This window comes from Pan paniscus, chromosome 9, assembly GCF_029289425.2.
Source record: "Pan paniscus chromosome 9, NHGRI_mPanPan1-v2.0_pri, whole genome shotgun sequence".
NCBI classification, from domain to species: domain Eukaryota; kingdom Metazoa; phylum Chordata; class Mammalia; order Primates; family Hominidae; genus Pan; species Pan paniscus.
The window spans coordinates 16639003-16659521 of record NC_073258.2 but is presented as its reverse complement, the minus strand read 5'-3'; the positions used below and the strand labels follow the sequence as shown (position 1 = coordinate 16659521).

General features: G+C 47.6%; 1 protein-coding gene and 1 long non-coding RNA gene across 2 annotated transcripts in view; one reads left to right on the top strand and one right to left on the bottom strand.

The window, feature by feature from the left end:
- The first annotated feature begins 4815 nt into the window (after nt 1–4815).
- Nucleotides 4816–20498, top strand: LOC134731190 (uncharacterized). Its single transcript, XR_010113333.1, has 2 exons — nt 4816–7350; nt 17912–20498. It is a non-coding gene; the product is annotated as an uncharacterized LOC134731190 (long non-coding RNA).
- The window catches only part of SPON1 (spondin 1), a 305161-nt gene continuing 297526 nt past the window's right edge, over nt 12885–20519 (bottom strand). Inside the window, exons 14-16 of the mRNA XM_034932200.3 lie at nt 20206–20370; nt 17984–18247; nt 12885–15466 (exon numbers count right to left, since the gene is read on the bottom strand). Coding sequence (XP_034788091.3) covers nt 15303–15466; nt 17984–18247; nt 20206–20370 — 593 coding nt within the window. The 3' untranslated portion in view covers nt 12885–15302. The remainder of the gene's footprint in view (nt 15467–17983; nt 18248–20205; nt 20371–20519) is intronic.

The following is a 20519-nucleotide window of genomic DNA, read 5'->3' as shown; positions in this document are numbered from 1 at the left end:
TGTTTCTTAAACTTTTTCTATGAAGTGCTCCTTATATAGAAACCCAACTGTAGAGGAAGGTGAATACCTACACAGATACCCCATGAAGATGAAACTGAAAACAGCTAAAGCCACACACACATTTATTTGAAGACCAGTAAAAATAATATAATTGGGCGCGGTGGCGCACACCTGTAATCCCAGCACTTTGGGAGGCTGAGGCAGGTGGATCACCTGAGGTTAGGAGTTCGAGACTGCCTGACCAACATGATGAAACCCCATCTCTACTAAAAATACAAAAATTAGCTGGGTGTGGTGGCGGGTGCCTGTAATCCCAGCTATTTGGGAGGCTGAGGCAGGAGAATCACTTGAATTTGGGAGGCAGAGGTTGCAGTGAGCCAAGATCGTGCCAATGCACGCCAGCCTGGGTGACAGATTGAGACTGTGTCTCAAAAAAAAAAAAAATTGTGTAATTATACACTGTACTTGATAGTATAACTATGTTGATATGGAATTATCTTCCATGTCTTCTAGTACAATTACTGCCCAGGAAGATACCATGTTTATCCTGTGGCTTTTGTTACTGTAGCACTATCGTGTATCCTTGGTAGTACTTTCAGTTGGCAAAGTTTATTTGTTTTAGTTAACTTCAGATAATGAGATTGCTTACGTAATATCCAGATTTAATGAGAAACCCATCAACTTTTATTATCTCAGTTTACCTTTTTTCCTCTTTATGCTTTACTTTGTATTATTATTATTATTTTTTGAGACAGTCTCGCTCTGCCACCCAGGCTGGAGTGCAGTGGCGCGATCCGTGCAACCTCCGCCTCCATGGTTCAAGCAGTTCTCTGCCTCAGCCTCCCGAGTAGCTGAGATTACAGGTGCCTGCCACTATGCCTGGCTAATTTTTGTAGAGGTGGGGTTTCACCATTTTGGCCAGGCTGGTCTTGAACTCCTGACCTCGTGAACCACCCACCTTGGCCTCCCAAAGTGCTAGGATTACAGGCATGAGCCACCGTGCCTGGCCGGATTGTTTTTATTACTATATCTTCAAGTCCCATCTCCATCTCTCCCTCCCTTCCTCCCTCCCTGCTTGTTCCCCTCCCCTCCCCTCTTCCCCTCCCTTCTCCTTCCCCTCCCTCTCCTCTGTCCCCTCCCTTCCCCTCCCTCTTCCCCTCCCCCTTCCCCTCCCTCCCCTCCCTCCCTCTCCTCCCTCCCCCTCCCCTCTTCCCCTCCCTCCCCTCCCACCGTCCCCTCCCTCCCCCTCCCATCTTCCCCTCCCCTCCCTCCCCTCCCTCCTTCCCCTCCTGCCCCATCCTCTCCCCTCCCTTCCCCTCCTCTCCTCTCCCTCCCCCCCTCCGTCCCCTCCCTCCCCCCCTCCCCTGTCTCCTCCCTCCCCCCGTCTCCCCTCCATCCCCTCCCTCCCCCTCCTCTCCCCTCCATCCCCTCCCTCCCCCTCCATCCCCTCCCTCCCCCTCCTCTCCCCTCCATCCCCTCCCTCCCCCTCCTCTCCCTCCTCTCCCCTCCATTCCCTCCCTCCCCCTCCCCTCCCCTCCCTACCCTCCCATCTCTGTCCCCTCCCCTGCCCCCTCCCCTCCCCCTCCCCTCCCATCTGTCCCCTCCCCTGCCCCCTCCCCTCCCCCTCCCCTCCCTATCCCCTCCCCCTTCCCTCCCCTCCCCCTTCCTCCCCTCTCCCCTCACTCCCCTCCCCCTCCCCTCACTGTCCCCTCCTTCCCCTCCCCTCCCCCATCCCCTCCCTATCCCCTCCCCCTTCCCTCCCCTCCCCCTTCCTCCCCTCCCCCTTCCTCCCCTCCCTCCTCCCCTCCCTCCTTCCTCACCTCCCTCCTCCCCTCCTTCCTCCCCTCCCTCCTCCCCTCCTTCCTCCCCTCCCCCTCCCCTCGCTCCCCTCCCCCTCCCCTCACTGTCCCCTCCTTCCCCTCCCCTCTCCCTCCCTCTCCACTCTGGTCTGTCCCTTCTCCATCCCCTCCCTGTCCCCTCCTTCCCGTCCCTGTCCCCTCCCCCTCCCCCTCCACTCTGGTCTCTCCCCTCTCCCTCCCCTCCCCCTCCCTCCCCTTCCGCTCCCCCTCCCATCCGCTCTCTGTCCCTTCCCCTCTCCGTCCCTTCCCCTCTCCCTCCCCTCTCTTCTCCCTCCCCTCTCCCTCCCCATCCCCTCCCCTCTCCCTCCCCTCCCTCCCCATCCCCTCTCCTCTCCCCGTCCCCTCCCCCTCTGGTCTCTCCCCTCCACTGTCCCCTCCCTCCCCCTCTGCCCCTGCCCTCTCCCTCCCCCTCCACTCCTCCCCTCTCCCTCCCCCTCCATCCCTCCCCTCTCCTCTCCCCTCCCCCTCCACCCCTCTCCTCTCCCTCCCCCCTCCACCCCTCCCCTCTCCCTCCCCCCTCCGCCCCTCCCCTCTCCCTCCCCCTCTGCCCCTGTCCTCTCCCTCCCCCACACTCCTCCCCTCTCCCTCCCCCTCCGTCCCTCCCCTCTCCTCCCCTCTCCCCTCCCCTCTCCCCTCCCCCCTCCGCCCCTCTCCTCTCCCTCCCCCCTCCCCCCTCCTCTCCCTCCCCCCTCCGCCCCTCCCCTCTCCCTCCCCTCCCTCTCCTCCCCCTTCCCTCTCCTCTCCTTCCCCTCTCCTCTCCCTCCCCTCCCTCTGCTCCCCTCTCCCTCTCCTCCCTCTGCTCCCCTCTCCCTCTCCTCCCTCTGCTCCCCTCTCCCTCTCCTCCCTCTGCTCCCCTCTCCCTCCCCTCCCTCTGCTCTCCTCTCCCTCTCCTCCCTCTCCTCCCTCTCCTCCCCTCTCCCTCTCCTCCCTCTCCTCCCCTCTCCCTCCCCTCCCTCTCCTCCCCTCTCCCTCCCCTCCCTCTCCTCCCCTCTCCCTCCCCTCCCTCTCCTCCCCTCTCCCTCCCCTCCCTCTCCTCCCCTCTCCCTCCCTCCCCTCCCCTCCTCCTCCCCTCCCTCCGCTCCCCTCTCCCTCCGCATCCCTCTCCTCCCCTCTCCCTCCCCTCCCTCTCCTCCCCTCTCCCTCCCCTCCCCTCTCCCTCCCCTCCCCTCTCCCTCCCCTCCCTCTCCTCCTCTCTCCCTCCCCTCCCTCTCCTCCCCTCCCTTCTCCCTCCCCTCCCTCTCCTCCCCTCTCCCTCCCCTCCCGCTCCTCCCCTCTCCCTCCCTCTCCTCCCCTCTCTCCTTCCTCTCCTCCCCTCTCCCTCACCCCCTCTCCCCCTTCCTCCTTTCTCCTCCCTCCCCTCCCTTCCCCCTCCCCTCCTTCTCCTCCCCCTCCCCTCCCTCCCCTCCCTTCCCCCTCCCCTCCTTCTCCTCCCCCCTCCCCTCCCTCCCCCCTTCCCCCCTCCTCCCTCTGTTCCCCCTCCCCTCCTGTCCCTCCCCTCCCCCTCCCCTCCCATCTCCATTCTCTACTCCTCCCCTCTCCTCCCCCTCCCATCTTCTCCCCTCCCTCCCCTCCCTTCTCCTTCCCCCTCCCCTCCCTCCCCTCCCTTCTCCCTCCTCCCCTCCCCCTCCCCTCCCTCCCCTCCCTCCCCTCCCTTCGCCCTCCGCCTCCCCTCCCCTCCCTTCTCCCTCCGCCTCCCCTCCCTCCCCTCTCCCTCCGCCTCCCCTCCCTCCCCTCCCTTCGCCCTCCGCCTCCCCTCCCTCCCCTCCCTTCTCCCTCCGCCTCCCTTCCCTCCCCCCTCCGCCTCCCTCCACCTCCTCCCTCCCCCCTCTGCCTCCCCTCCCTCCCCTCCCTCCCCTCCCTTCTCCCTCCGCCTCCCCTCCCTCCCCTCCCTTCTCCCTCCCCCTCCCCTCTCCCTCTCTTCTCCCTCTCCCTCCCCTCTCCCTCCCCTCTCCCTCCCCTCTCCCTCCCCTCTCCCTCCCCTCTCCCTCCCCTCTCCCTCCCCTCTCCTCCCCTCTCCTCCCCTCTGCTTCCCCCTCCCCTCCCCTGTCCTCCCCTGTCCTCCCCTCTGCCTCCCCTCCCGTCCTCCCCTGTCCTCCCCTCCCATCCTCCCCTCTCCTGTCCTCCCCTCTGCCTCCCCTCCCCTGTCCTCCCCTCTTCCTCCCCTCCCCCTTTCCTCTCCCTTTCCCTTCCCCTCCCCCTTTCCTCTCCCTTCCCCTCCCCTCCCCTTTCCTCTCCCTTTCCCCACCCCTCCCCCTTTCCTCTCCCTTTCCCCTCCCCTCCCCTTCCCCCTTTCCCCTCCCTTTCCCCTCCCTTTGCCCTCCCCCTCCCACCTCCCCTCTTTCCCTCTACCTCCCCTTCCCCTTCCTCTTCCCCTCCCTCTTCCCCTCCCTCTTCCCCCTCCTTTAGTAGAGACAAGGTCTTGATCTGTTGCCCAGGTTGGCATGCAGTGGCGCCATCTTGGCTCACTGCAACCTGCCTCGGGCTCAAAGTCATCCTCCCACTTAAGCCTCTTGAGTAGGTGGGGCTACAGAGGCACATGCCACCACACCTGGCTACTTTTTGTACTTTGTGTAGAGATGAGGTCTTGCCCTGTTGCCTAAGCTGGTCTCAAACTCCTGGACTCAAGCTGTCTGCCCACCTCAGCCTCCCAAAGTGTTTGGATTACAGGCGTGAAGCGCTACACCCGATCCCCATAACCATTTCTTCTGCTGCTGTTTAATCTGTTATGAATCCTATCCAGTGAATTTTCATTTTGGATTTTGTGGGGTTTTTTTCCCTCTGGAAATTATATTTGGGTCTTTACATATATATATACATATATACATATATATATATACGTATATATATACGTGTATATATACGTGTATATATACGTGTATATATACGTGTATATATATACGTATATATATACGTGTATATATACGTGTATATATACACGTATATATATATACGTGTATATATATATATTCTGTTTCTCTCCTCATTGTGTTCATGTATTCCTCTTAACCAGCCCCTCTCAACTGGTTTTGCAGAACATTGAGCCCTGAATTAATACACAGCAGATACGACATTAGGGCCCAATTTGCATCTAGAAAATTTGCATTGTACGTTTGCATCTAGAATGGCACAGCCATGTACCATCCTTGGGAAAATCAAGAAAATAGTTCCTCAAATAACTTTCTGTGGGGCTCAATTCTCTTACAGAACCATGATTGAGAAAGACTGCTTTGAATATTTGAATGTAGTTATAATAGCTGTTTTGAGTCTTTGCTGATTCTATTGCTTGTATAATTTTTGGATTTGTTTCTACTGACTGATTTTTCTCTAGTTATAGGTCACATTTTTTTTGTTTTTTCACATGCCAATGAAGTTTTGGTTGGATGAAGGACATTGTGTATTTTATGTTGTTGGGTATCTAGATTTTGTTGTTGTCTTTGTCGGGTTTCGTTCTGATAGTTAATTTACTGACTGCAGTTCAGTTTGATCCTTTCGAGACCTCTTTTAAAGCTAATACAGTCTCAAGTAGCCTTTTTCCCAGGCTAGTTTAGCTCCACTACTAAAGTATGACCCTTTTGGGGTCTGTCTGCTGAATGCCCTGAATTATCAATTTGGCTTGTGGGAACTCAAAGAATTCCCAGCCCCGTGTGAGCTCTAGGGAACAATTCTATTCACAGTTCCTGGGTCATTCTTTGCCCAACCTCCTGGAGTTTTCACCCTAGACATATGTATCTTAATAGTCAGCAAAGACTCATAAACTCTATGCATGTTTTTGGATCTCTTTTTATGTGTAGCTGTCTTCTCAGCACAACTTTGTCCTGTGACTTCTTGTTGTTTCAGACTTCCTGTTCTTTAATGTCTCCTTTCAGCTCAGGGAAACATTTGTGTTCTACATGGAATCCCCCATCCCCTCTACAGTCTGGAATGTGCCTCCAGGCAGATGGCCAGGGCAGTGTTGAGGCTTACCCAACTTCTTTCCCTTCCATCAGGATTGTAGTCCTTTGCTACCTGGTGTACAATGTCTGAATGTATTTAGTCTAGGTTTTTTGTTTTTGTTTTTGTTTTGAGACGGAGTCTTGCTCTATTGCCCAGGCTGGAGTGCAGTGGTGCGATCTCAGCTCACTGCAACCTCCGCCTTCTGAGTTCAAGCGATTCTCCTGCCTCAGCCTCCCGAATAGCTGGGATTACAGGCATGTGCCACCACGCCTGGCTAATTTTTGTATTTTTAGTAGAGATGGGGTTTCACCATGTTGGCCAGTCTGGTCTCGAACTCCTGACCTCAGGTGATCCGCCCCCCTCGGCCTCCCAAAGTGCTGGGATTACAGGCGTGAGCCACCACACCTGACTAGTCCAGTTTTTTTTTCTTCCGAGACAAAGTCATGTTCTCTTGCCCAGGCTGGAGTGCAGTGGTGTGATCTTGGCTCACTGCAACCTCTGGCTTCCAAGTTCAAGCAATTGTCTTGCCTCAGCCTCCTGAGTAGCTGGGATTACAGGCTCGCACAACCATGCCCAGCTAATTTTTGTATTTTTAGTAGAAACGGGGTTTCACCATGTTGGCCAGGCTGGTTTCAAACTCCTGACCTTGTGATCCACCTGCCTCAGCCTCCCAAAGTGCTGGGATTATAGGTATGAGCCACTGTGCCCGGCTTAGTCCAGTTTTTAAATTGTCTAAGATAGGAGGGTTAATCTGGTTCCTGTTACTCCATTGTGATTGGAAGTTGAAGTGTTTCCCATTTGCTTGTAGCTTTTTAAATCTCTGACTTGAAACTTTTCTTAAAAAGAGTGGACAGTCTCATGGAATGAATAGTCCTTGTCTATGTGGCCATTTTTTCTCTATAATTGGGCGTTTGCAAATTTTTTCAAAAAGGGCCAGATTGTAAGTGTCATCTTGGGCTTTGGCAGCTATATCTCTGTCCCAACTAGTCTAGCCTGCCATTATAGCACTGAAGCAGCCATAAGCAATGTCTAAATGAATGTGGCTGTGTTCCAATAAAACTTTGTGTATTACTGATGTTTGTGTTTCATGTCATCATCATATGTCATGAAATATGACTCTCTTTTTGCAATTGTGAAAACCATTCTGTACAAAAACAGATGGTGGGATGGATTTGACCCACAGGCCATGGTTTGCCAGCCTTGCTTTATTATAGCACATTTAGCATTTGAGCGATTCTTTAGAATCTCTTAAGTCTCTTTATGTGGAAGTTCTTTCAGACAGCATTTCCTGAATGGATGGTCATGAATTTGTGTTCTAGGTGTTTTCTTTCTATATTGTTTGTTTAGAGATTTACAGTATCTCAGAGTTGGACATTATGCCCTTATTGGCATACATTATGCTCTTATTGACTATTTTATCATTTGACTTTTAAAATGTGATGTAACAAGGTTGTATATACTTTGTCTAGCTTGCTCCTCTTCTGTTTATCACTTGTTTTAATTCATTTTATTTCTTTTCCCATAGCTATACGCTATACGTAATGATCCCACTTAACAGGTAAGTAGGGGCCAAGCATAGTATCTCATGCCTCTAATCCCAGCACTTTGAGACGACAAGGTACGTGGATTGCTTGAGACCAAGAGTTCAAGACCAGCCCAGGCAACATAGCCAGATCCTGTCTCCATAAAAAAGTAAAAATAGAAATTAGCTGGGCATGGTGGCATGTGCCTGCAGTCTCAGCTACTCTGGAGACTGAGGTGGGAGGAGTATTTCAGCCCAGGAAGTTTGAGGCAGCAGTAGAGCTATGATCCTATGATCAGCCTAATAGTGAGACCCCATCTCTTTATTTATTTATTTATTTTCAGATGGAGTTTTGCTCTGTTGTCCAGACTGGAGTGGAGTGGCACGATCTTGGCTTAGTGCAGCCTCTGCCTCTTGGGTTCAAGTGATTCTCCTGCCTCAGACTCCTGAGTAGCTGGGATTACAGGCATGCGCCACCATAGCTGGCTAATTTTTGTATTTTTAGGAGAGATGAAGTTTTGCCATGTTGGCCAGGTTGGTCTTGAACTCCTGATCTCAGGTGATCCACCTGCCTCAGTGCTGGCGGATCATGAGGTCAAGAGATTGAGACCATCCTGGCTAACATGGTGAAACCCCGCCTCTACTAAAAATCCAAAAAATTAGCTGGGTGTGGTGGTGCATGCCTGTAGTCCCATCTACTTGGGAGGCTGAGGCAGGAGGATCGCTTGAACCCCGGAGGTGGAGGTTGCAGTGAGCCAAGATCGTGCCACTGCACTCCAGCCTGGTGACAGAGCGAGACTGTCTAAAAACGCAAACAACCTCCAGATAACTGGCAGGTAAATAGAAGGAGATGATAATCAAATGGTCTTTTTCAAACACATCACTTAATCACTTAAGGGTATTTAACCAGTGATTGCTTCTAAAATTTCAAAGTAATTTTTAGCAAAAGGTATTTTAATTAAAAAGACTTGACTGAGAATGTATTTTTTTTTTTTTTTTGTGCATGGCAGTAATAGGCATTCTGGGGAAATGGATAAATGTGGAGATTTTCCTTTTTTTCAAATTACTCAGAGTCTAGTGCAGGAAGTTTTAGAGTGATAAAAACAAATGCTGGGACCCACTTTCAAGGCAGAGTAGGAAAAGCATTCAAAAAGTGTTGTCCAGCAGAAGGGATTGTAGCATATATTTCTCCTGGAAAATCTGAGGGAACTTCTTAATTAGAATTGATGTTTAAGCTGGAGCTCGATGGATTGGTAGGATTTGAGATGGAGAGGAGAGAAGAGTGAGGGTGGAAAGATGAGAAAGGCCCAGAGTTGGCAGAATGCAGGGTGTATTCTGGACTGGAACCTTGGCCTAAAAAGATTCTACATGCAATGGGAAAAAAATATGATAAAGTAGACTGGGATCAGGTTGTGGAGGGCTTTAAATAGGATGGCCCTTCTGTGTATAATGGGAAACTGCCAAGGATTCTGAACAGGAGGTACCTGGATCTAATCTAGTGGTAGCATAATGGCAGAGAAGTGCAGATTTGGCGGTCAGATAGAGGTTGTTGGAATCATGGAATCTGTTCTCTTAGTATTATAAACTCAGTGAGGGCAGAATCACGTCTGTTGTGTTTATATTGCCTGGCATGTGCTGAAAAGCCATTTGATGAATGGATGATTTCAGAAAGAGAGACAATGAAGACCTGAACTGCAGTGACATGGGGAGAAGGAGACTGAACACTGGAGGGATATCCAAGTGATGTTTGAGTCTCCAAAATACTGTCTGGAGGACCAGGAAGGTGGTGGTGCTATTAATTAAAATAAGGAGTATAGGCAACTCTCTAGTGATAGAAATTTATGTGACAATCCCATACAGGGTTAGTCCAGGAGGCATTTGGGTGTGGGGAATGGGAATTGGAGGTCAAAAGAGGCTGCTAGGACTAGGAATGCAGATTTGGAATTTGTCTCTTTTGAGCTTAGTGATTGAGGAGATAAGAATGGGTAATATCCTCCAGGAAGAGAGTGTTTGAGGAGAGGGTCCAAGGGTAAAACTTTGGGGAAAACAAACATGGGAGGTAGAAGATGAAGAGGCAGCAAAAAGCCAAGAGAAGTAGCCAGAAACTGGAGAGAACCACGAGGCTGTTTTGTGAAGGAAGCCAAGGAGGTGGTGGAAAGCATTGAGTGCTGTGCAGAGGATTGGGGAGTGAGAGGCTGCACTGGTCTTGTGCGGGTTGCTGATGACTTCCTTAGATTTATTTCAGTCTTCTGGTTGTGGAAACCAGATGATAGTGAGTTGAGGTGTGATTGGAGGCTAAGGATGTGGAGGAAGTAAGTGTGGGCTATTTTGAGAAATTCTGTGGCAAAAGCAGGGCAAGATGGGGAAGTTATCTTGTTTTACAGGGTAGGAGGTTAGAGGAATAAGAATAAGTCACTGCAAGTTACTTAATCACAGATAGGGAGGTATGCAGATCTGGAACTATGTATTCACACCTGGATCCTTCAGCGTTTGAGAAATTTAGAAACCTAGTTCGCAGACTCTAGCACATGCCTCTCTGATGGGGGAGAATGGCACAGTGCAGCTTCTCAAGACTTATCTGCATTGGAGGGCCAGGTTAAAAGATTGTTAGTCTCCAGTGTTGTGGACTGATACTTTTCTAAATGTTATAAAAAATGAATTATTTGGAAAATAATCATTCTCCTGTATATCATGGCAGTGTCAAATTAAGAGTTTCTAAACACTTGCTTTCAGTTTCTTTATCTCATTTGTGGATCTTATCAGGCTGCAGGTCTCGATTTGGGCAGCACTAGTGTAGTGGGGAAGGGAACAGGAGAGTCGAGTGTTTTTCACAGGTGGCTCTTTTGACTTCCTCTGTAGGCTAGTGATTCCAGGTTAGGACCACTGAGTAACAGTTGCATTCCAACACTAGAAAAAGAGAGGGACTATGCTTATACCAACTCCAGGTGTTGGAGTCAGTAGACTTGAATAAGATGTTTTCACCCTTTTCCCTTCTGTGAATACTTACAGATTATTTGAGGTAAAGAAAAATTGCTTAAACATGCAACTGCTTAAAATATGAGAACTATTACCAATCAGTTATAAAGACTAGGAGTATTTAGAACAGTATGAGAGAATGTTAATGAGTGCTATCTTATGTTAAGACATTATGAATATTATGAATGTTAAGTGAAGACAAATTTCATTTTGCTCTGATAACTGTAAAATTATGCATGCATATTTTATTTGTCATGACATTTTCAGTTATAAGTGACAGAAATGCAACCCAAACCAGCTTCACACAGTGCATGCATTTACTTATTTATGAAGTGAGGGTTGGGTGCAGTGCAGTTGGCTTTCAATGAGTCCTACAACAGGATACCATCAAGACCCACGTGTAAGAATTGTCTAAATTGTGGAGGTGGAGTAGAGGTGTCTGCTAGTAGGAGAGAGTTTGTGTCGAAGCCTAAGGCCAGAAAAGGTAAAATAACTGGCCCCAACCCTCATGGGTACTCAGGTGCAGCAGTGGTTTGAACCTAGGTCCGTGGTACTGAACCATGACACAGCCTCTGCTCTCCACCCTACAGAGCATGTGACGCCTTCTGAACCAACAGGGTTTCTAAAGCAGGATGTCATTATTTAAATTTGACATTTTAGTGCAGATCTTTTGCTTTCAGATTTCAAAGGATGTAAATTGAAGAATTAGCTTCATGCTAATTAGCATTCAGCTGCTATTTATAATTTGTTACTGCATCTCATTTTCAAAAGGGATTTATTTTTATTCATTCTCCCTACATTGGGCAATATGAAGAACAACATGAATCATTCTCTTATTAAAATTGATGGCATCACATAACAAAATAGAGGAAATGACTGTGTCTTCCTTGAGTCTATGTTATAATTAAGGATTAAACATTAATGTTTAGTTTTTTTGTTTGTTTGTTTGTTTGAACAACAGAGTCTATCGTTAGGGAATAAATATTTAGCTCCTTTGTAGCTGAACTTCCAAAGCTGAGCTCTTTTAATGGTCAGATTCCATTATAAGCTGAGGGAGAGGCCTTTCTACAGGTCTTGAGCTTTCTGATTTTTTTTGAGACAGAGTCTTACTATGTCATTCAGGCTGGAGTGCAGTGGTATGAACATGGCCCACAGCAGACTACCTCCTGGGTTCAGGTGATTCTCTCACCTCAGCTTTCAGTGTAGTTGGGACTATAGGCACGCACCACCATGCTGGCTTTTTTTTTTTTTTTTTGGAGACGGTCTCTCTCTGTTGCCCAGGCTTGAGTGCGGTGGTGCGACCTCGGCTCACTGCAACTTCTGCCTCCCTGGTTCAAGTGATTCTCCTGCCTCAGCCTCCTGAGTAGCTGGGACTACAGGCGCACACCACCATGCTCAGCTAATTTTTGTATTTTTAGTAGAGACGGGGTTTCACCATGTTGGCCAGGGAAGTCTCAAACTCCTGACCTCAGATAATCCACCTGCCTCCGCCTCCCAAAGTCTGCTGGGATTACAGGCGTGAGTGACCGCACCCAGACAATTTTTGTACTTTTTGTATAGACAGGGCTTTGCCATGTTGCCCAGGCTGGATTTTTTATTTAAAACATTAATTTTTTTGCTGGGCGTGGTGGCTCACGCCTGTAATCCCAGCACTTTGGGAGGCTGAGGCAGTTGGATCACCTGAGGTTGGGAGTTTGAGACCTGCCTGACCAACATGGAGAAACCCTGTCTCTACTAAAAATACAAAAAATTAGCCAGGCGTGGTGGTGGGCGCCTGTAGTCCCAGCTACTCGGGAGGCTGAGGCAGGAGAATTGCTTGAACCGGGGAGGTGGAGGTTGCAGTGAACCGAGATCGTGTCACTGCACTCCAGCCTGGGCAAAAAGAGCGAAACTCCATCTCAGAAAAAAATTTTATTTTTTAACCATTGTCTGAAATGTGGACTAAACAGAAATAAGTCACAGAAATAATTTGACTTTGAGAATTTTTGTGTATTGATACTCATCTTAGTCCTTTTAATGTTGCTATAACAATACCTTAGGCTGGGTAATTTATAAAGAAAAAAGGTTTATTTTATTTAGCTCATGATTCTTCAGGCTAGGAAGTACAAGAAGCATGTTGCCAGCATCTGCTCCGTTTCTGTTGCGGGCTTTTCATGCTGTGTCATAGCGGGGAAGGTCAAAGGGGACATGGATGTGTTTGAAGAGGCAAAACCAAGGGGCATCCTGGCTTCGTAACAACCTACTCCCTTGGGAACAATTCTGTGAGAACTAATTCAGTCTAGAGAGAGAACTACTTCACTACAATGGTACCAAGCCATTCATGAGGGATATGCCTGCATGACCCACACCCTTCCCACTAGGCCCACCTCCCAGCGCGGCCACCTTGGGGATCAAATTTCAAGCGTGAGTTTTGGTGGGAACAAACTCAAGCCATGGCACATTTTAGCCATGCCCTTGACCTGGACTATTTCTGGAGAGCTATAGTTGTGTGAGAATGTGTAATGTAGCCTTACTTCCTGGAGGGGAGTACATAGACTTTGAGTATCCCTAAAATATGTTCAATATGCAAAGTTCAAATTAAAAACAGCACAATGTTTATTTTTTCAGTTCTGGGTCTATAGAAACCCAGGTTTATTCCCATTTGCTACAACAGATTCCCTTCTAATAAAATGCACTGGCAAGGTGACCAGTGAGTGACCCAATGTCTGGTTGGGAAATCTCTCTCTGAACTTCTTGCTGTTGGACCTAAAATGTGGATGTAAATTGGATCACAGCTGGTTTGGCATTGAAAAAAATACATACACAACAAACAATTACAACTTCTTTATATGGCAGTTTTTACTGGGTGTCTAATACTCTCTTTACTGTCTCAAGTGGAAGTCCAAACAAATTTCATTTTTGTAGTAAAAAATCTTTATTTCCAAAATGATTTGTTAGCCAAAAGAACTATAAACCACCTAACAAGACTTTGGTAAGAAAGAGACTTGATGCTTCTTATAAATTCCCCATTGCAAACAAAAAATAACAACAATCCAACAAGAGTCGTTACCCATTCTTAGCCATTAACCTGCTTTTAAGTCTCCAAAATCAGGATTTTAAAATGTACCCAACTGGGACCAAATACAAACATGAGACACTAGGGTGGCTTGTCCTTGATTAGGAATCACCAGCTTAAGGAACTTTATCATGGGCTGAGAGTTAGATACATAGCTTAGAACAACATTGCAAAAGTGGGCGCTTCTATATGAGGACTTTTTTTCCCCCCAAGTAGAAAATAATTAAATCTTGTGTTTCTTTATATTGTGCTTTTTTTGGGAGAAAGCAATTCATTTAAGGATTTAAAACATGTTGGATACAAAGGTAGTTCAGAGATGTAATAATGGTGCCTCCAAGAACAAGGGAGCAAAAGCCCTATCTTTTATTGAAAATGATGGAGGTGGAGGGCAATGTAAAAAAGAACCTTCTGAACACTTACTTAGCTTAAAGACATGAAAGACCCAGTGAGTTTTTATTGAACAGTCTCTCTTGTGTTCAAAGTACATGTTCAGGACTATACTATGTTGTATTTGGAAATATTCTGATGTGTTTAATACAAATTCGTAGTGTATTCAGAGCATTGTATATGTCTCACCAATGGCACACATTTGGATTAAGCAGTAATAAGGCCTATAAAAGAAGAAATGAAACAATAGTTTTCAACAATAAATGCAGGAAGAAAAACTGCTGATGGACCCAACTGAGAAAATGTCCTTTTACACTATCCCTTGGTGGTCAGTCTCCCTGAATCTGGTGTGCTTATAATTGCTGGGGAGGCAGTGTAAACCTGTGGCCATTCCTATGCATGTCTGGGAGGACCACAGCCCTGGTGTGGAGCACTGACAGGTTTGACTTTCCACCAGAATTGCTTGCTCAGCGTAATCCCATAATATTCCTTTCCCTTAGATTTGTTTTCTGTCTCGGTAACTTTTTCTCTCTGCATATAAAATTTCATGACTAAAATAACTTTAAAGTACAGAGATTGTATTTTGTTGAAGGAATGCATTGGGGGGGCTTTGGGCAGACTTAGCAAAATGTTTGTATAGCAAAAATGTTTTCTTGCTAAAAACTGATTTGCAAACTTGAAAGTCTAGATGTGTGTAGGAAGATTTTAAAATTCAGGCAAATTGGTCTCTAAAGAGACCAATTTTGCTTCCTCTGTCTTGGTTCCAATAAGGATTTAGTACCAAAAAGTTCAGAAGGTTGGCTTCCCAGAAGAATTGTACGTACTCCTCTGAACCCCCAAAAGCAAGGGAAAAATACACTCTAAGCTTATTATTTATCTCAGGTGTAAAAACTAGCTACCTTATATTTAAATAAAGCAGCCATTATTTATTTATTTATTTTTGTTGGGGGGGCATCAGGAACCAATATCAGGGGTGAGATAAATGTATTCCGAATTTCTCAGTGAAAACAAAAGCCACCCAACATCAATGCTCCTCTTCAAGTCTACCAGCTCTGTTTTTCCCCAGGAACTATTGATGACTGATGAGACTTGAAAAGAGACCTAAAGTTCCACTAAGAAGAGATGGGCAAACAATGGTTTCATTGAACAGGCCAAAGATGAGAATGTGGGGAATCTGCTGTCTTCATCTGTGAATGTTTCCTACCTGCCGCACCCTGGGACTCAGGCATAGTCACTTCCAGACATGGTTGCCTCTCCATGTGGAGTAGGTCAAAGTCTCTGTCCTGCCTGGCCAGGTGGAAGCTCCAGAGGGACATGTTTCAGTTTAGTACAAGGTGGCTGACACTACTCCTCTGCAGGAAGAGGCTGGCTGGAGGTGAGGGCGCCCCACTCAGCCTGTACCCATCAAGAAGTATTCAGAAAGGATGTCTCTGGCATGCACAAGACTACTGGGCGAACCACACTGCAAAAATGAAAACTAGTGTACACAATTTAAATTGTCTTAAGCAAATAATCCAGCCATTGGTGACTCTGGAATCTAGAGTGCAGCCCTGGGGAACTCGTACCCTTGCTAACAAGGATGAACATTGCATGCTCTGATCTCCTTCTTGTCTTTGCAGCTGGTAAACTGGGAGCTTTTGAATCTCTTCTTTACAGTCATGTAACGTTCCTGAATTCCACCTCCGCACAGTTTGGTGCATTCTGACCAGGCCGTCCATGGGCGCATCCTACAACCTGAAAGCATGAGAATGCCTTGTTAGGCCCGCAGAAACGGGACGGAACAGGGATGCTGAACTCTAGTAGAACTGTGAAATGTGCTTGTCTGGGCTCCTCCTCTGCTCAAGTATGTAATGATTGGTTAGAGTCGTTATTAGGGACAGTTAGGTCGTATGTGACTGCAAAAAATGGCCACAAATGCTTCACGGTTCTTCTCATCAAAAGGCAGACTCTGTTTCTCCACCTCTTGAATCTGGGCTTGACTACATGATTTGCCATGGCCAATGGGACATGAGCAAAAACAGGCCTAAAAGCTGCTAGGACCCTTCTACTACCATGTAAGCAAGCCTGGCTAGACCACTGGAGAGACCATGTGCAGAGAAGCCCCAGCCATCTCATGAGGCCCCAGATACGCAGGTGAGGCTGGTCTGGTCCAATTGTGCCACCAGCTAGTAGTAGCCACATGAATGAGTCCAAACTAGACCCAAGAAGAACCATCCAGTGGACCCAGTTCACATCACTGATCCACAGAATCTTGCTAAGTGATTGTTTAAAAAGACTGTTTTGGGGTGGCTTATGCAGCAGCCATATAAGGAACACTAAACCACTTTCTCTTATGCCTTACTCCGCAAGTACTTGGCTCCCAAATGCTAAGTATAGAGAAGTACAATTTTTGTTCTTCCTACTCAGCATAAACATGCTGCTCTCCAAGAAAACTTCCCTGACCCCAGAGATTAATTAGGTTAGATCTTTTGATTACTGCTTCCATAGCACTCTAGATTCCTCTTTTATAGAACCCACCACATTTATGGTTACACATGAGATATTTGTTAACCACACTACAGCTAAGAGTCATGGAGGAATGTACCGTACAACTATGTACCTGCCACATAGTAGGCTTTAATGAATGTTGACTGGCTGACTACCATGTAGAACAGACAGCACTTTGATATGCAAACAGCTCCCTAATCATAAGGATCCTGAACCATCAAGTAGATCCTCACGCTTCAAAAAGAATAGGCCTTTAAAAATCAGAAAACTTGATGTACACGTTAATCTTCACTTTTTTACATGGGCACCTTCAGCACTGAAGTCCCTGGCAGGCATTTTCTTTTTCTTCTGAAGTCCTGGAACTCTGAAGTTAAGCTGGAGTTTGGGGATGTATAATCTTTCTCTTGGGTTACAAATAAAACCTATCTGGCCTCTGTGTCTGTTTGCCATCCCCAAATCAGTCAACACAGGTCTGATACAGTCACCCTCTTGCTTAAAACCACCTACAGAATCAGGTCCCAAAATCCTTGGTGGGCCACTGGCCTTGTGTGGTCTGCTCCCTGCCTTCCCAGCCTGGTTTCCTGCCTGCCTTGTCCTCTGTGCTTCATCTGCATCCCATTTATCACTTGGACCTATCATGGTCTTTGGCATCTCTGTGCCTTTGTAATGACTATTCTTGCTGCCTGGAGTGTACTTTTCTTTTCTTTTAATTTGAGATGGAGTTTCACTCTTGTTGCCCAGACTGGAGTGCGATGGTGTGCTCTTGGCTCACTGCAACCTCTGCCTCCCCAGTTCAAGTGATTCTCCTGCTTCAGCCTCCCGAGTAGCTGGGATTGCAGGTGTGCGCCACCATGCCCGGCTAATTTTTGTACTTTTAGTAGAGATGGGGTTTCACCATATTGGCCAGGCTGGTCTCAAACTCCTGACCTCAAGTGATTGGCCTGCCTTGGCCTACCAAGGTGCTGGGATTACAGGCATGAGCCACTGTGCCTGGCCTGGAATGTACTTTTCTAAGTGGCAAACTCCTCTAGATTTTTCAAGACCCACTCTAGTTTTCCCTGCTCTGACATCTCCCTGAACTCCAGTCAATGTAAGATGCTCATTCCTCAGCTCCCTGAGCACTTGGTGCATTGTTCTATTAATTATTTGTCAGCTTGGATCAATATTATTTGGGGAAATAAAACTCAAGGCTGACATGACACTGCTGATAAACTTCTGGTTAGCTTTGCAAAAAAAAAATCATAAAGTCTCAGGCCACGACTGCCTTGTCTGAGCCACACCCTTAAAATGGAAGATGATGTGTTCTGGGAGGTTCTCAGGAACATTCCCTAAATGATGAAGAAGACTCCTTTGACACATCTGTATCATTTTCCCTCTTTGCAAGGAGTGAATGGTGTTGCTAAGTCATAACTGACTTTGAGCAAAGTTGGACACATTATTGGTTTTATATGTGTGTAAAGAAGGAACTGTAATTCCTAAAGATTCTTTGCTTGAAAATTTATTTTTGGCAGGTAATTAGGTTATCTAAATGTTCTTTGATAAAGGACCCCCACCGCCAATCTCCTTTATAAATTATGCTTGCTCAATATTTGGGAACAAACTTGGATCTAAAGAATCAAAATGTGGCCTGAAGAAAGACTCCAGAAGATGCAGACTCCCCGACTTTTTTTTTTTTTTTTTTTTTTTAAACAGGTCCAAGACTTAGCCCAGTGCAGAGCCCTGCCTGTCCTGGAGACCACCCAGGCTGACACTTGGGAGCCATACCTGGGAACTGCTCCCCTTCAGACTCTTCCTTCAGCTGCTCACTCCGCCGGCTCTCTCGGGCCTCCCTCCAGCGTAGCTTCTGGATGGATGGATTTCGAAGGCATTTTCGGATGCGGCACTTTTTTCGCTGCACAGTCTCTGGGCAGGGTGCACCTCCAAACTGAGGCTCCATTTGGATCATCCGGGTTCGAATCACGTGGCCTTTCCCACATGACTTGTTACATTCCGACCACTGGGACCACTCGGTGAGCTCACAGTCAATGGCTGGCAAGACACAGATGGGCATGAGTGTATCACATGTCTGAAACAAGATATGGTCACGCTCTCCTTTGAACATCTCAACAAGCCTATGAGGGATGCAAAGCAGGTGCTGTGTCATGCTATTTTACAGAAGAAGAAACTGAGGCTCCAAAGAGGCAGGCTGACTTCAGCCCGTGTGGTTGGTAAGCAGCAAAGGCAGGATTGGTGCCAGGTCATCACCCATTCTATGCTCCCTCTATGACTCAAGAAGGCTTTGGAGGACTTTCAGGATGTGTTCAGAGCCTCTTGCCCTGCTCTGTGAACTAGAATATTGTCAGATCAGCCTCAAGTACAGAATAGCTTCCCACAGTCCCAAACTCACTGGTGATATTTTTCAGAGCAAGGCCAACAAGCCCCCTGCTGCTCTTGGGAGAGAACAAGTCAACAAGCTAAAGGCGGCTGACTCTTGTGGACCAATACCAAGGACACTGTGGTTCTAACACACCCTGGCAGCTTTTCATTCTCAACATCATCCTGTGTTCTATATATGGTGGTCTATGCAAAAAACACAGGAGCCAGAAATGGGACATTCAGTAGAGAAGAGGGTCAGGAGCAAGTGGTGCTTTATGGTTTATCGAGATCCAGTAAATTCTTACTAAGCCAGCATCTCATAAATGTGAAAGGAAAATAACACATCAGTTTGACTGTCAGGATGTGTCCCAGGGAGGTAAATTATTCCAAGCTCTCTGTTGGCCTTGCAAGGCCAAAGTCAGGGTGGTGGACTTAGATGTCCTCATTTAGTTCAACAGTTTCAAGTTCTTTTATCCCACCTGTGGAAGCTCAGGCAGCTTTCTTATCTGCAAAATGGGGATCGTGGTATTTTTTTTTTTCATTAGGTTGTAAGGATTAAATGAGATGCTCCCAGCCCTGTAAGTGCTCCATAAATTTTCATTTTCTTCTCCCTTACTTCAGTGGACCCCAGGCACTCTTAAGTCAGAAGGCTATGGGGCCCCAACTCTGGTGAGCTGGCCTGAACCATGGGCCAATCTTAGTTACTGAAAACCCCAGGCTTTCTGTAGTGGGTGGTCCAAGTTACCTCCACCCATGGCTGAGTCTCCTAAAACAACCCAGGAGCTGGAGCGTGGAGCAGGGATTAAGGCCTATCCTTGCCATGTCCAGTGCTCATACTTTGGACCAATTACTTGGTTTCATCCTCAGAGCAACCTAGGAAGTATTTCCTGCTACTTTACAGATGGAGAAACTGAGGAACAGAGGTGCTGAGTCATCGGCTGAAGGTTACTAGCTAGGGGAGGGAGGATGAACGACTGCAAGTACATGCTGGAGGGGGCCAGAGCCATAGCCAGTGTGCCTGCCCTTTTACCACCCAAAAAAGCAGCTCTTGGAAGACCAGCCAAGGAAACTGGCTTGCTCTGCTTGGAGATTAGTCCCATGTAATACAAACAGCTGATCGCAGAGACTTTGGAAAACAGGACTGGGAGTGGAGCGGGGTGGGGTGAGTTTTTGAGAACTTGGCTTGTTTTCTTGCTGGTTTTCTTACCAGTCTGCAGCAGTCATTGATTTAATGTCCAGCCTCTGGTCATGGGGAATTAAAATGGTCACAGAGAGAATAGAATTAAAATGCTTGGAAAATCCGTGGGTCAGGCAAGCCCATAATTGTTGGGGGAGAGGAGGGAAAGAACTAAGGTTTATTGAGCTTTGTGCTGTTTTTCGTATGTGTCTGTCATTTAGACTTCACAGGAACCTTAACTTTGGGTGTTCTGTAGACGGTAGTGGGATTCTCACTTTATTAATGAAACTGACTGCAGTGTTTAAGTAACTGCAAACACTGAAAGCCAAACCCCAAACTCTTCCCCAGCAAACCATGTTATTCTAGGATCTAGCAGTATTAGCACTGGCTGGTTCAGGGCTCCCTGGACTCAGGAACATAGAAGTGATGGGCCTTGAGGAGCTCCAGGACTTACGGCATTCAGGGAGCATGCACTTCTCCACCTGCTCCAGATCCTCATTGCAGTCTCCAAGTTCTGCCAGAGACTTGAGCATCCGCTGTCGGGTTCGCATGCCCTTCCCGCAGGTCACGCTGCAGTCACTCCACTCGGACCATGGGGACAGCAAGCATGGGATGGTGTCTAGATCAAGAACCAGGTTTGCCACTGAGAACAGGTTCCTTTTGTTTTCTTTGATCTCCCTGACCCCACGGTGTTCCATACCGAGTCCCCTGCTTTGGCCCCTGGAATAAAGTGGAATTGGCCCATGGGTTCAAATAAGAGTGAAATCT